Here is a 16,046-nt window from a genome sequence, read left to right as displayed (position 1 = left end):
TTGGAGAATGCTGGAGCTGCAAGAGGGAAAGGCCCAGTGCAACAACAGAGAGAAGCAAAGAGGAAAAAGACAAGTAGACCGACAGCACTGAGGAAAGCGCGGGACAGAAAGTGCTTCAGAACTGCCAGCAGCAACAGAGGAACTTGACAAGAGCCTGCTAGTGTGTGTGGCTGTGTGCTTAGGATTTCTGTCAATGCATTCCAGTAACCCCAAAGTGAGAAATTCCCCATCAGGAAATGCCCAGAGGTAAGGAAAATGCATTCTCCCTCTCCCTCTCCCTCTCCCTCTCCCTCTCCCTCTCCCTCTCCCTCTCCCTCTCCCTCTCCCTCTCCCTCTCCCTCTCCCTCTCCCTCTCCCTCTCCCTCTCCCTCTCCCTCTGGTGGCATTACATTACAAATGGGCATTTGCGTTTGTACTTTAATTGGAAACCCCTGTTATGCCAGTTTCATCTGCTGAGTACTCTTAAATTTTATTCAGCTTTGTGTCATGGAGAACTCTCTTAATGTGTTGGTTCTCTCTCTGTTTCTATTTTATAATCAGTGTTTTTTTCCCCTCGTTGGGAATCTGAGCATCTCTGGGACAATCTTCTGATTTGACCAAACAGCCTTTGAGAGGCGTGACAAATTTGACCAGTCTGCTTGACAGCACACCATGCTTTGACTTGCATTTTATGGGGAAATTAAATATTGGCATGCAGAGGAAGTGTTCTTGTGTCAGTTGTCTGACTTGGTGTTCAGGGGGAAACTAGTTCCTCATATCAGATGGAATATCTGATTGTCCAACCCCCCCCCTTTTTTTAAAAAAAAAACTAATACAAGAAAAACATCCTTGGAACACACAAAAACTGATTGAAACTTGTAGCTATTTTGCCTTGGGTAACCAGATTTCTTAAAAAAAAATTGTTAGAGCATTTACATCCCAACCATCTAGTGAAAATATACATTTAGGATGACTTGACATAAAAAATACCGTCATGAAAACATCAAAACAATTGCAAGAGACAAAGTTAGCAATTAAAAATAATAAAACATCTGCCTCATAATGTAAAACCCTTCTGGACTAAACGTTCCTTCAATAACCAGCAAAAAACAGTGGGGAATGGGGCCAGCCACACTTCATGGGAGAAATGTGTTCAGGAAGCTGTTCGCAGCCACTGAGAAGGCCCTCTCTCTTAACCCACCCGACTGTGCTTCCACTTTAGATGGGGCACAGAGATGGCCTTTCCCTGTGATCTTGGGCATCTGTGCAGGATGATATAGGTGGAGGGAATCCCTAATGTATTCTGGCCCTAATCCATTCAGGGCTTCAAAGGTAATCACCAACACTTTGAATTGTGCCCAGAAGCAAAGTGGTATCCAGTGCATATTATATGATTTTTTGGAGGGGAGGGAGTGTCTTAGCTTTACTGCTGGTTTTAATTACATCATATCTGAGAGCAGATTCATATGTTTAGTCATTGATGTGTATTTTAAAGTTCTTTCAAGTGAGCTATTTGCACAAGCAATGTAAGACTCTCAGAGAACTTGCATGATATCACAGGTCTACTTTCATTATCAGGGAGGTCTATCCATGATCCGGTGTGTCACAGGAATTCTTCATACAAGTTGCTAAATATATGTTGTGGCTATCGAATGTAATTATGAATCAGTTCTGTGATTCAGCTCTTTTTGTTCAATATTCCCTCCCCCCATCCCACCTCTACAATGCTGAGGAAATTTCATTCAGTGCTATCTGACAATTTCCTTTTTCATTTATTTTCAAAGAGATTATTTTTGCATCTAACATCAATTCAAAGATAATTGGAACGTTCATTTTTAAAACTTATATTCTGCTGGTGGGTAAGAAGAATAGAAATTCAAAGTTATATGTAAATTCAGTTGTGATCTTCTGGGGTAGGCTGATCTGTCTTGGAATAGCATTTTTTGTCTGACAGTTGAACTGCGTTGTTTGAATCCAGATGGGTAGCATTGTGAACTTTATGGTGCCCTGCTTATTTACTTTGTACTGGTCTTAGTGTGAGGCATGTCTTTGTACATAGAAACCATTGTCTTTATTGACAGAAGTGACAAAGGTACATCCCCATGTGATGGACTGGTTCCTAGGGTCTGGGTGGCTGTTCCCTTGCTTTTTTTTTAATCAAAAAATGGATAGTAACTCTTTCAAGGCATTTTTTGAAATAGCAGTTGGATGATAAGCATATGTATGAATTTATTATCGGTGCCTGCCACACACAATAAAGTTGGTGGCAACTGTTGTGTAATTGGCATTCTTATATCTTTATTACAAATTACTTTTTTCCCCACCTTTCCTTTCCAGTAGTCCCATATCAAAGCAGGAGGTGATGGTCCGTCCCCCTACAGTGATGTCCCCATCTGGCAACCCCCAGCTGGACTCTAAATTCTCTAACCAGGGTAAACAGGGAGGTTCAACTGGCCAATCCCAGCCCTCTCCCTGTGACCCCAAGAGTGGGGGCCACACACCAAAAGTGCTGCCAGGACAAGGAGGAAGCATGGGATTGAAGAATGGGGCTGGTAATGGTTCAAAAGGGAAAGGAAAGAGAGAGAGGAGCATTTCAGCGGACTCATTTGAACAGAGAGATGCTGGAACTCCCAATGATGAATCTGAAATCAAAGGTATGTTTACATGTGAAGGGGCAGAAATGTGAGTGGGTGTAAGTTTTTACTGAGGGCTTCTGTAACAGAGCCGTCTTCTTGGCTGTAATATGTTAGCTTGCTCTGAACCCTAAAAGTAGAAGAGGCTACAGTCTCTATATTTGTATGAAGGAAGAGTGTGACAAGAGAATTGGATTGGAAGACTTGGTAAAAATAGCTCCCTGCAAAAACACATGTTCTAAAACTTGTCACAATGAGCATCTCTTAAGTCAAAGTTCCTCAAGTATAGCAAGTTTAAATCTGTCTTTGCAAGTGGTTTGTTTGATATGCTTCATCAGGAAGCAGGTCCAATTATCCAACAGCATACTATGGTCACTTTTGATGGCTACCTAGCAATGGCCCTCTCTTCCACTGGAGACCGCGGGCTAATTCTCTCAGAATGTGAGAGAGGAACAAGCTGCTGCTTCCATAGGTTTTAAAGGCAAAACCACATTTAAAATCACCTGAGGGCCATTCATAATTAACATGCTATGCGTGTATTTTTGCTTGAGTATCTCTAATGAATTACAAAATGTCTCATTAGAAGCAGCCATCAACGTCTCAACCTGTATTTCTGCAAGTGTTAAAAGAAACTGCTTCTCAAAGATGGCACAGTCTGTTTGTGTACAGTAACTTTCAGTGGATATTTTTGTTTTTTTCACTTGGTTGATATTTTAATTTTATGGATATGTTAATCCACGGTAAACCCTTGGGATGGAGTGGGTGAAAAATCACAGCGAAGGAATGTGAGTCTCTTGGGAGAAGTGTGATAAGAAAGGAAAAAGCTTTTGAAACTAAGGGTCTTTGGGCCTCTTATTCCAGTCCTGACAACACACTGGGGGTGGGTGGGAGAGATGTATAGTTTGTGTTTCATGTGTCCTTGCCCAGTTTAAGACATGATGGGAGTAGTAAGAGGAGCTTTGCCCACTCTAGAGAGGAATTATTATTTGTTGTTTAACACAGTTTATATACCACTGCTGTTGGACTTATGGAAATGTTGTTTGTATAAATCCTGTGTGCCTCTGTCCAGGAGCTGCCTTAAGTAGCTTGCATGATTTGTGTGGTGGTGGCCAGCATTCTTCACACTTGTAGTCTCCACAGTAACACAAATATGTCAACCTCTGCTTGAGTGCTACTCATCCTTGAGCCTGCTGGCCCTGTGTCTGCTCAGGACACTCATAGGGGCCACAAGCTGAACTCAACCAAACTAAAGTATAAAATTATATCTGGCTATCCTGGCTTTTCCCAATTGACCCTCCTTCCCTTTAACTTTACTTCTTTTCTTTCACTTTATCATTAGATTGTAAGCCTTCAGGCAGTGTTATCTTGTGTATTTAATTTTTATGCAGCACCTTGCAGTTTGGGTCCTTTCATCATTATGGGTTAATAGCTTAGGACACTTTTTATCCCATCAGCACCTTTTTGACACCTGACTTTAGTATCTGTGCTCAAGCTCAATTTTGGGAGAAGCCAGGAACCTCTTCCATACTCAGATATTTTTTTTTAAAAAAAAGTTGGGCCTGGTGACTGACACTTGAATTACTGCTGAGGTCAGGAAACATGTTTCTCATCTCAGACTAGATGCTGTCTTACTATGTGGTATGGCTCTTCTCTCTTAAGGCTTCATAAATTACCTGAATCTTACTTAGCCTCTGAACCAACCCCCATCTCTCAAGTGGGTAGGTAACAGCTATTTAAACATGCAAATGTTATACTAGAAATGGTGAGAAAATCCATACAACCAAAATGTTCTAGAATATGCATATGTTGCTTAAAGTAAGTTTTTTGTATTGCCTTTGGATTGAACCCTAGGATTTGACTCTAGTGTATTTCTTGGGGGGAAGGGAGGTAAGGAAGTGGCATAAACCTATTAAGTACAATGTCCTGTGTGCTATTATCAATCGTGGTGTGGCCGGGTGGTAGCAGTTGTCCTGGATTAGCCTCACCTTGGTTGAATTTGTGTAGTGTGTCTTCAACTTAATATATATAAATTACTATGGACACAGTCAAGGTAAACTGTGGCAAAGTATTTATCTAGCTAAATCATGCTAAAGGTTCAGTAGCTTTGCCAACGGAGGATTCAGTTTACTCTCTCACTTGGAAACAGTCATATTTGTCTGCAACAGGAATGGCTAACCTTCAGTTTGAGGGTCTGACCCCCAACCAAATGTTTCTGCCCCTCAGATCCCACCAATATTTTTGGCATAGGCACAGTCTTTGGGTGCATGGAGCTCAGTACCCCAATGAGGTGCCAATCGCCCCTTCCTTGGTTATTTGATCAATCACTAGAGTAGAGAAGTGGCAATCTGCATTGAGGAGGGGGGAACTATGTCATGTGTATGAGTGCACATGTGCATATGAGAGTTGGTTGACCAAAGATGAATGCTCTTAAGAATTTTCCTTGTGGAATGTGTGAGGATTGACCAAATTACAAGCATATATAATGGATGACCTGTTGTTAGAGCTTGTAAAGTGCAGTAACAGAACTCATGGTACAAATTGGGGGAGAAATAGTCTGATGTAGTAAATGCCAGCTACCAATATGAAATTGGGCATTCATAAGAAATAATTGTTTTGTATAAATGACAAAGCCAATGCCTCTTGAGGTAGGTTTATTGCATCTAAAATGAATGTGCTGCTAAGTGAGCTATTGAAAAATGGGAATGGAGTTTTGACATCTTCAGACTGAGACTTCTTCCCTTTCAGATCTTGGTTCTGCTGATCATGCAAAATCGCAAGATTCCCAGCATACTGCACACTCCATGGCTCCTTCAAATTCCTCAGCCCCACGATCTTCCACACCGTCCCATGGTCAGGCAGCCACTTCAGAGCCAGGTAGTATGCAGAAGACCCCATCCAAAGTGGTCTACGTCTTTTCAACAGAGATGGCTAATAAGTAAGTCACTCATGAGTTTCCATTGAGTATAGTAGCCGCAACCTCAGGTTTAGTTCTGTTGTGTTACTTATACATGGTTTTGTAAACTGCGTGAGGTTTGTCACAGTCAAGCTATATATACATTTTGTTAAATTTAAAAAAGATGAGAAATTCCATCCAGTCATGGTTTGCAAATACACCTGCTGAAATAACTGTATCTCTATCACATCACATGAGGCAGGGCAAACCTGATGTGTGTGTGTTCTACACTGAAATAGGATTCTTGTAGGAAAATGGAAAAAAGCTGTTTTGCCTTGTAGTCAACTCAGTCCTTAATTGTGTGTTTCTAAAGCATCCTGAAATCTTCAGATGGAGAATGGTATAGAAGCCAATTAAATAATAAAGTAAAATTTTCTATAGAGACCCTGTTCCAAATACTCTCTTTAGCAGAGGTATATTATGCTTCCAGAAACAGGACGTTTTCAGTGGTGGCACTCTGACTTTGCAAAGTCCTCCCTAAGGAGGCATACCTGGTGCCAATAAGCTTGTAGGCTAAGCTTCCTATTTGCTAAGGTATTTTAGATTTTTGGAATTGTGTTCTATCCTGATTTTAATTTTTCAGGTTTTTCTGTTGTCTTGTATCTTGTATGTTTCTGCTTATGTTGTGTTAAATTACCCAGTTTTGTACACTATCCTGGAATTTTTTGATGAAGAGCAATTCAGAAATACTGAGATACCATGGTCTCAATTCCAAAAAGGGATGCAGACTTTCTGTGGCTGAGACTGCCATGTGCTGTGATGTTTCAGCAGCTTGTGTTTGTCTTCAGGGCTGCAGAAGCTGTGCTGAAGGGACAAGTGGAAACCATTGTTTCTTTTCACATTCAGAACATCTCTAACAAGGTGGAACGAAACACTGTACCTTTGGTAAGTGACTTCACAGATGAAGAAGACAATGGGGGTAGGGGGGAGGCTGCTAGTGGCAAGGTTGAGAAAGCTGTCACCCTGAAATGCATGCTCCAACTTCAGAGGTTAAACATGATTGGGCAAAGGCGGCCTCCAAGCTTTGACTCCCTTACTACCCTAGACTAGTTCTAAACCTAGAGCCATATGAAAATATTTGTCTTTTCTTTTCTTCAGAACACTCAGATCCCACCACTCCGAAATGATACAAAGCCCCAAGCTCCATCACAGCTGCCTGCTTCCCAAGAGCAGACTCCTCCCCAAAATGCCAAAATGCAGCAGACTCCACCCATTCCAGTGCCGGCACCAGCACCCAAATCTTCTGGCCCTCCTTGTCCTATTGACCAGGACAATCCTGGATTAGAAAGTAAAGTGATGTCTGCAGGAAGTCCTGCAAACTCCACCGCACTGCAAACTGAAGGATTTGGGCAAACCTCAACCCCCAATAATAGAGTAGTTAGTCCAGTTTCCCAAGGAAGTAATAGTTCCACTTCAGACTCTAAAGGTCCCAACCAGCAGGTATCTGGAGGGGACCCACCAAATATGGGTGAAAATCCAGATGGACTGTCCCAAGAACAACTGGAGCATAGGGAACGTTCACTACAGACTCTACGAGATATTCAGCGTATGCTTTTCCCAGATGAGAAAGAGTTCACTGGAGGCCAAACTGGAGGGCCTCAGCCAAATTCTGGAGTGTTGGATGGTCCCCAAAAGAAATCTGAAGGGCCAATACAGGCCTTGATGGCTCAATCCCAAAGTTTAGGTAAAGGGCCAGGACCCCGGACAGAAGGAGGGGCTCCCTTTGGCCCCCAAGGACACAGAGACATGCCATTCTCACCAGATGAAGTTGGGCCACCATCCATAAACTCTCAGTCTGGTCCTATAGGACCAGACCACCTGGATCACATGACCCCTGAACAGGTGGCCTGGCTGAAATTGCAACAGGAGTTCTATGAGGAAAAGAGGAGAAAGCAAGAACAGGTTGTCCAGCAGTGTTCTTTACAAGACATGATGGTTCACCAGCATGGGCCTCGAGGACTGGTCAGAGGCCCTCCACCACCATACCAGATGACCCCAGGGGAGGGCTGGGGGCCTGGGGGTCCAGAACCCTTTCCTGAAAGTATGACTATGCCCCATTCACTGCCCCCAAGGGGCATGGCCCCCCATCCCAATGTGCCTGGCGGTCAGATGCGGCTGCCTGGATTTGCTGGAATGATAAACGCGGACATAGAGGGTCCCAGTGCCCCAAACACCACTTCTAGACCTGGGCTTTCAGGTGTCCCTTGGCCAGAAGATGTGCCAAAAATGCCAGATGGCCGAAACTTCCCTCCTGGGCAGGGTGTGTTCAGTGGCCCTGGACGAGGAGAAAGGTTTCCAAATCCTCAGAGCTTGCCTGAGGATATGTTTCAACAGCAGTTGGCAGAAAAACAGCTAGGACTTCCCCCTGGCATGAGCATAGAAAGCATCAGGCCTGGCATGGAGATGAACCGGATGATTCCCTCTCAAAGACACATGGAGCCTGGCAATAACCCTATCTTTCCACGTATGCCAGTTGAAGGGTCCATGAGCCCCTCCAGGGGAGATTTCCCCAAAGGAATGCCACCTCAGATGGCAGCTGGCAGGGACTTGGAATTTGGGATGGGCCCTGGTAGCATGAAGGGGGATGTGAATCTGAATGTTAACATGAGTTCTAATCCACCAATGATACCTCAAAAAATGAGGGAAGCTGGAGTGGGCCCAGAGGAAATGATGAAAATGCGCCCAGGTGTCTCAGAAATGCTCCCCTCACAGCAGAAAATGGTGTCCTTGCCATTTGGTGAGCATCCCCAGCAGGACTATGGAGTGGGCCCAAGACCTTTTCATCCTATGTCTCAGGGCCCAGGTGTTGGTCTCCGGAATCACAGAGAACAAACGGGGCCTGACCAAAGGACTAATAACCGGCTTAGCCACATGCCACCGCTACCTCTGAACCCCTCCAGTAACCCAAACAGCCTCAACACAGCTCCTTCAGTTCAGCGCAACCTTGGGCGCAAACCCTTGGATGTTTCCGTTGGTGCCAGCCAGGTTCATTCTCCAGGCATAAATCCACTGAAGTCCCCCACAATGCGCCAGGTCCAATCTCCCATGCTAGGTTCGCCCTCTGGGAACCTCAAGTCTCCCCAGACTCCATCCCAGCTGGCGGGAATACTTGCAGGTCCGACTGCAGCAGCAGCAGCTGCTTCAATCAAGTCTCCTCCTGTTATGGGTTCTGCTGCCGCTTCTCCTGTCCATCTCAAGTCTCCTTCCCTCCCTGCACCTTCTCCTGGATGGACTTCATCTCCAAAGCCCCCATTGCAGAGTCCTGGAATCCCCCCCAACCACAAAGCTTCTCTTGCCATGTCTTCGCCAGCTATGATGGGAAATGTTGAATCAGGTCAGTTTCTCTCTTCCTCTCCCTCATCCCGTTTCCCCTATCATTCTGGTTAGTATAGTTGCTATCTTTCCTTAACATCACCAGAGCAGAGCCTGTTTAAACAGCAGCCTGATGCACAAAATGTAGCAGGGCAGCTTGTTCCTGTTGGAATGAGAAGTGATAGAAAAACTGTCAGTTCTTAAACTTCTGTGTGTCAGGCTCCTGTGGAAGGCACAGGCAAAAATTGCCCTCCTTTGCTCCAGCAGGAGCCTCCACTGTGTTCTGTTCTCAGAAGGACATGTCTGGATCCAACCTTGTATGTCAAAATGGGGCAGATGTGTAAAGGGGCAAGAGTACTTAGCCTAATTCCGAAGCAACTTTATTGCATGTTTGAGAATTCTTCATGTGGAAACTTAGAACCGGTTTTCTTGTATAGCACAACCTGATTCCTGCAATGTTTTTGTGTTTGCTGTATAAATAACTTATTGAAATAAGAAAATTTGTGAAGGAATGTTCAAATGGTAAACAGTATTTGGTAAACTTTTGTGCCTTGCTTGGCTTCACAGATGCCCGAGAGGAAGTTAGTTTAATAGTGGATCAGAGATTTTGATCTATTGTGAATATTTAGGTAGACACCAGTTGAATTCTGTTCAGGTGTTGTCATTCCACAAAATAGAACCATGGTCTTGTTTGCCCTGCAGAATTGCAACTCCCATTTAATCTTCCAGATTTATAGCTTAAAAGCAACAGGCTGCTCTCATCCTGCAAGGTTCTAATAAAGCAAGTCCCCAGTGTACAGTGTTTGCATGCAGTTGTTTGATGGAGCCAGCCTTGGGAGCTTCAGTCTGTGAAATCTCATTATTCCAGGAATTAGGAAGGCAACCAAGTCAACTGTTTGACTATAGTGCCCTCTACTGTTTCAGAGTAATCACTGCAATTGCATGCTTGCTTTTTTAAATTGAGTGCTATAGCTGTGAGACAGGCTATCCTGTGGATTTTCATGCTTTACTGTGATAAAACATCTTAAGGTTTATCAAGACACATGTACACTTTACTATGGATAAATATTGTGCATTCTCAGAGTTACGTTTTGATAAAACTCTGGATATGAGTTAGAAATATCTTCTGAAAATAAGGAACAGCATAGAAAACCACTGGATTTGGAATAGGATTCTCTCCCCCTCCCTTTCCATTGTTCATTTTGATGTTCTGGCTGATGGCAGTTGAATTTGCAACTAACACGTGGTCTGTTTCATTTCTCCTGTCTGCCATTAATTCAGACAGTTCTCATTTCATTCCATCAAAATTTTAATGAAATCTTAATTGCAAGACTTGAGCTGAAAGTGGAAAATGTAGACCTCGTCTAACCTGTAAACATCTCTAATAATAGCTCATGGTGTATTGTCGAATGGTTAGCGCTCATATAAACCAACACATTTAGTGATAGCTTTTCATCTTTTGAACTCTCCCAAGCTTTGCTTCCCATGTGCACTGAAGGATATCTGTTCTGTCTGTCCGTTGGGATTCCAGCTAGTTAGGTAGCTGAATGTAGTACGTTCTAAATTTTTCTTCCGCACAGGCAAGCTTGTGAAATGTATGAAACTGAGCCTTTTTTAAGGCACCTGCTCTCTCTGCAAACTGCTTCCCATCTTGGTTTCAGGCAGTGATGTCATGGGGCACTGTCTGCTAGGTGTCTGTTATTCTATCACAGCCCCCTTCTGCAGAGAAAAGCCAGTTGAATTTGGTAGAGGTAAAATAGTTTTTCCAGCAGTTATAATCACCTCTGGTTTATGAAGAAACTGGGATTTACCAGGAAAAATAGCATTTTGTTGGAATCTGCTATCTGGCTTCCCTACTGGAAGGGCCCAGTAAGAACTAACTCTTTCCCCATCCCTGTCCTGCAGTTATTTTTCTAGTTGTATCTCTTAGTTGATTCATCTGAATACTCTTGATTCACACCCTATCTGTTTGGGAACATGATCTGAAATTCAGTTTATGGTAATACCATGTCTATTTCATGTGTAGCTTTATGAAGTAGTGTCATACTTATGGTACCAGTATTGTAAGGAGAAGCAGATCTAGTTTCTAAAAGACACACACTCAGGTTTCAGCTCATGTTTGTTGCCAGACCATTGACTGACAGGGCTGTATAGTTATTGTCATGGCTGGCTATTGGCTCAGACATGTGTATAAAATAAATGGGGTGAAGTTATCTTCTTCCAATACAAAAATGCCACATCACCTGGAAAGCCTTGGCTGACCTCAGATAGCTTGGCTGTGTGGTCTGCTGCAGAGTTATCCTTCTCCTATAGTCTGTAGTGTAGTGTGTGTGTTTACAGAGAATGTGCTACTAAATCATTTGGAGACAACCTGATTATGGATCAGTTGCCTCACAATTTATTGACACAAGATGGTGTTGCGGGTGGAGGGGCTCAGATCCCAGGTTCGGTCCCTCACATCTCTGCTTAAAATAGTATAAGTAGAAGTGCCAAGAAAAACCTCTCTCTGCCTGAGAAGATCTGCTGCAATAATACAGGGCCAGATGAACCAATGACATGACTTGATGTAAAGCAGGTTCATGTAGGCAAAGTGCCATCTAACCCAGCTGTGGGTGAAACTCCCAAAGCATTCTGTGTAAGAGAGGCTTTGACAACAAGTATAACTTGTATGTATGTATTTATTTAGGTGGTGCACCCCCTTCAACGGTTAGCCAGGCTGCTCCTGTGACTCTTCCTGGAAATCTTCCTTCTAGCAGTCCATACACAATGCCCCCAGAACCTACTCTATCTCAAAATCCTCTCTCCATCATGATGTCCCGGATGTCCAAGTTTGCAATGCCCAGTTCTACGCCACTCTACCATGATGCTATAAAGACTGTAGCTTCCTCAGATGATGACTCTCCTCCAGCACGTTCCCCAAACTTGCCACCTATGAACAATCTTTCAGGTAAGGAAACAAATGCTGTGGGTGTTGTGTGCCTGTTAGAATGTGGTTCTGCTGCCTGTCCTGAGTTTGGACAGGAGAATATCCTAGGGAGAAAGAAGCTGAGGAAATTGCAACTTATATGTGGCAAAATGGTTCTGAGAACATGCGAACTTTGCCTCACTGAAATAGCCCTATTGAAATTGAGTTGTCAGGAGTTACACACCTCAGATAGACCTGTCTTGAGTTTATGGTGGGAGTAGCAAAAAGCATATGGAGTAACTTAACCAGTGTTTGGCAGGAGACTGTTCTTGTAGGCAGTTACAGAGAGTAGCATGTCTTTCTCCCACAGTCATGCCTTTTCAACAGTATTTCCCTTACACGTGGAGAACACTCTACACTTGGAAGTCACCAAACTATTATGCCTAGTGTAAAGAGTGAAGAAAGACTAGAGGTGATGTCTCCTTGTGTGTGTCTCAAGTGATCATGTTTCATCGGAGATGTTTTATCACAGCTTACATGAGAACTAGTTCCCAGTCCAAGGCTATTGATGCAGTGTATTATATGACTAGCTTGGTTCTGTTTCAGTCGGGATTAGTAATGCTGATGCTCTCTTAGAACTCAGAAACAAGCTCTACAGAGAAGTTAGAAATTATATCAGATTTTATTTGGCTCTGGCTGGATTAAGATAAATTTTAAAAGCTATTGAGTTTTGTCAAGCTGACTTAGGGTGACAGCTTTTCTTTTTCACAGTAAGGTGCTGGAGCTTAGCTTGAAAGTGCACATGTTCCCCTTTGCTCTTTTAGCCAACCAGGTGGAAATGGTGAGGAGAAACAAGTTCAAGTGAATAGAATCCTGCAGCCATAAAATGTAGTGAGACTGTTGTGGCAGACATTGAGCTCAGTTTGCCAACCAGAATGACAGGCTCTACTTCTGGACTCCCTACTCTTGGATGCAAAGTTATTCCTGGAGATTTTTCCTACAACTGCGTTCTCCTTTTGCGGCTTCTTGCAAAAGCATCAAAAATAAACTGTGTTCTTTGCCTTCTAGAGTAGGATTGTAAACCTGGGGGATTCCTCAAGAAAAAAATAGCAATGCCAGACTGTTTTCCTCAGTCTTTTTAAGCCTGAGCACTACTTCTTATTTACTTTGGTGAAAATGGTGGATATTTTCTAAGTCATATTTGTTACAAGAGGCTTGCCCTGTGTAAACTCTAGACTATGTCTTAGAATCCTTTACAGGGTAGCAGGGTTGTCTTGGCAGAGAAGTCAACAGTTGAAAAGATTCCTTCATTTGAGCAGTTGTTGTGGTACCTTCAGCATGGAACTTCTCCTTTGGTATTTGTTTTAGTAGTGAATAGAATCTCTAAATATAGTCTCCGGTAGAAAATGTAAGATGTGAGCATTTGGAACAATGCATGTTGGGAGTGTTTTGACATGGTACTTACTATATGAAGGACTTACAGTGTAGTATTGAGAAATCTAGCTATCCATAGATTTCTCAACGCATTAGAAGTCCTGCATATAATACCTACTATTCCTGAAAGCTTTTTGTATTTTCCCCTACTTGATCTAATCTTAAATTTTTCCCCCTTTTCTCTCTAGGAATGGTCATTAATCCTCAGAATCCTCGCGTTTCAGGTCCCAACCAGTTGGGCCCGATGCCAACTCTTAGCCCAATGGGAATGACTCAGCCTCTAACTCACAGTAACCAGATGCCCTCTCCAAATGCTATGGGACCCAGTATACCTCCCCACGGGGTCCCTGTGGGACCTGGCCTGATGTCACACAATCCAATGATGGGCCATGGTTCCCAAGATCCACCAATGGTACCTCAAGGACGCTTGGGCTTCCCACAGGGGTTTCCTCCAGTACAGTCCCCTCCCCAGCAGGTGCCGTTTCCACATAATGGACCTAGTGGAGGACAAGGCAACTTCCCAGCTGGAATGAGCTTCCATGGTGAAGGACCTCTGGGCCGTCCCACCAGCATGCCCCAAAGTTCAACGGATCCAGCACTTTGCAAGTCTGGAGGTCCTGGGGGACCAGATTCATTCACTGTCCTAGGAAACAACATGCCTTCAGTTTTTACTGATCCAGAGCTGCAGGAAGTGATTCGCCCTGGAGTCACTGGAATACCAGAATTTGACCTGTCCAGGATTATTCCATCAGAGAAGCCTAGCCAGACACTACAGTATTTCCCTCGTGGGGAAGTGCCCGGCCGCAAGCAGCCACAGGGTGTTGGGCCTGGATTTTCTCACATGCAGGGAATGATGGGAGAACAGAATCCAAGAATGGGGCTGGCATTAGCTGGCATGGGAGGGCCAGTGGGCACACCTGATATCCCTCTTGGAACAGCATCATCCATGCCAGGCCATAACCCAATGAGGCCACCTGCTTTTCTGCAACAAGGCATGATGGGACCTCACCATCGAATGATGTCACCAGCACAAACAGCCATGTCTGGCCAGCCTACTCTAATGAGCAATCCAGTAGGCATGATTCCAGGCAAGGACCGTGCTCCTACTGGCCTGTACAGCCACCCAGGACCTGTGGGTTCACCTGGAATGATGATGTCAATGCAGGGCATGATAGGACCCCAACAGAACATCATGATCCCCCCACAAATGAGACCCCGGGGTATGGCTGCTGATGTAGGAATGGGAGGATTTAGCCAAGGCCCTGGCAACCCAGGGAACATGATGTTTTAAGCTGCTACATAAAGACTGGATGGTTCAATCCTCATTGAGATGAGATTCCAAGTCCTGAGGGCTGCCTGAGAGCTCCAGGAGCACAGTTTGGCCATGCAATAGGTAAAAACAGACCAGAGGATGCTTTGGGAAATCTCGAATGTATGGAATTACCTAAAAACAAATGAATTCATTTTAACAGGTTGTTTTTTTAAAATTTATTTTTTAAAAATTATTTTTGTGTACTTGGATATCCTGTGATGGCACCTGCTTTGAGAATCTGTAGCTGTATTTTGAGAATTGCCATTTGTCACAAGTTGCACCATTCTCTCTGTATGTTTACGTCCTTTGGACTGGCTTCTCCCAGGACTCTCGGTTATTTTTGGGGGGTTATTTTTGTGTACTGTACTATATTGTAAAAGGGATTTTAGCAGAGACTTTAGTCTTTGGGGTGAGAGGCTGTTTACTTTAGGTGGAAAATCCATCTTCAGAACTTTGGACTATTTTCCTTCAACTCCAATGTATAGAAAAACCAAACTACGACCTCAGAGCAGAGTATTAATGAAAAGCACAAAAGGAACTTAAGTTCAGTGAGGGGGAATCTTAAAAAAAATAAGTTAAGGACATATTTTTCAAATTATGGAGTGCTGTTGAGCACCTTTGTCTCTCCCTCCCACTCCTAAAAAAAAAAAGGCATCTTGCTCCCCCTTACTGTCTCCTCCTCTGGCAGCTGCAATACATTGTATTATTTTGGGGGAGTATATCTAGGAGAGCCCCTTCTCATTCTTGGAGTGTTGCCACTTTCAGGAAGAGGCTGGACTTGGACACTGTTACATTATACAGTAGTCTTACTGTTTGTTCTCCTTTTCTGAGACATCCCCCCCCCCTGTGATTTTATTAATGTGGGAGTGGAACAGACTCTAAAAGTTATCCTGGCTTTTTTTTTGTTCCCCAGCGTAAAACGTTCTCTGTGTAACCTCCATTAAATTTGGTACAAAACCACTTGCCAGGGCTGTGGTGTCAGAAAAATAAAATATATTGTTTCTTACAAAAATGAATTGGTTTTTCTCTTTTGCCAGTCCTGTAGACTGGCTTATTTCTAAACATGCTTGTTATGCCTGGTTTTATAGCCTTCAAGTATGTGAATCTATTTGAAATTGCACCCTTTTGAGTAGAAGGTTTTTGTGTTGCATACCAAGTAAGATACGTCTTCAGGCTTGGCCCAACTTAAGCCCTTTTCACAGGTTTCTTGGTGTAGAAGGAGCAGGGGCTGTGCTGCTGGCCCCCATTTCCCTCATGGGGGCTGACTAGCCTCAACACAGATGAGCATCTGACAGTCCATTACTAGCAAGCAATTGCTCAGGCATAATCCGGTCACAAGACATCAGGGAAGCCCAGCAGCACATCCCTGTCCCTACCTGTAATTGCCCTATATGAACAGAGGCACTTAAATGGAACTCTCAAGTAACACTGCAGTGGGTTTCATGGAGTTAGAGGCCTTTTGTATGCTTATGGAATATTTCTAATGGTGAACATTATTTATCTGTCTTCAACTAGAAA

At 43.6% G+C, this 16,046-nt stretch overlaps 1 protein-coding gene across 1 annotated transcript; it reads left to right on the top strand.

Annotated features, from left to right (window-relative positions):
* Window positions 1-87: 87 nt before the first annotated feature.
* BCL9 (BCL9 transcription coactivator) lies at window positions 88-15,540 on the top strand. The gene is made up of 7 exons (XM_061627986.1): window positions 88-246; window positions 2,317-2,633; window positions 5,358-5,547; window positions 6,354-6,450; window positions 6,664-8,899; window positions 11,564-11,824; window positions 13,405-15,540. The coding sequence occupies exons 1-7, from the start codon at window positions 194-196 to the stop codon at window positions 14,505-14,507; spliced, it is 4,257 nt and encodes a 1,418-aa protein (XP_061483970.1). The 5' UTR covers window positions 88-193; the 3' UTR covers window positions 14,508-15,540.
* Window positions 15,541-16,046: the final 506 nt, after the last annotated feature.

The sequence above is a fragment of the Rhineura floridana genome, chromosome 5 (assembly GCF_030035675.1).
Source record: "Rhineura floridana isolate rRhiFlo1 chromosome 5, rRhiFlo1.hap2, whole genome shotgun sequence".
NCBI classification, from domain to species: Eukaryota; Metazoa; Chordata; class Lepidosauria; order Squamata; family Rhineuridae; genus Rhineura; species Rhineura floridana.
Note: the sequence above shows the minus strand (reverse complement) of the source record. Positions and strands in the feature narration are given on the sequence as shown.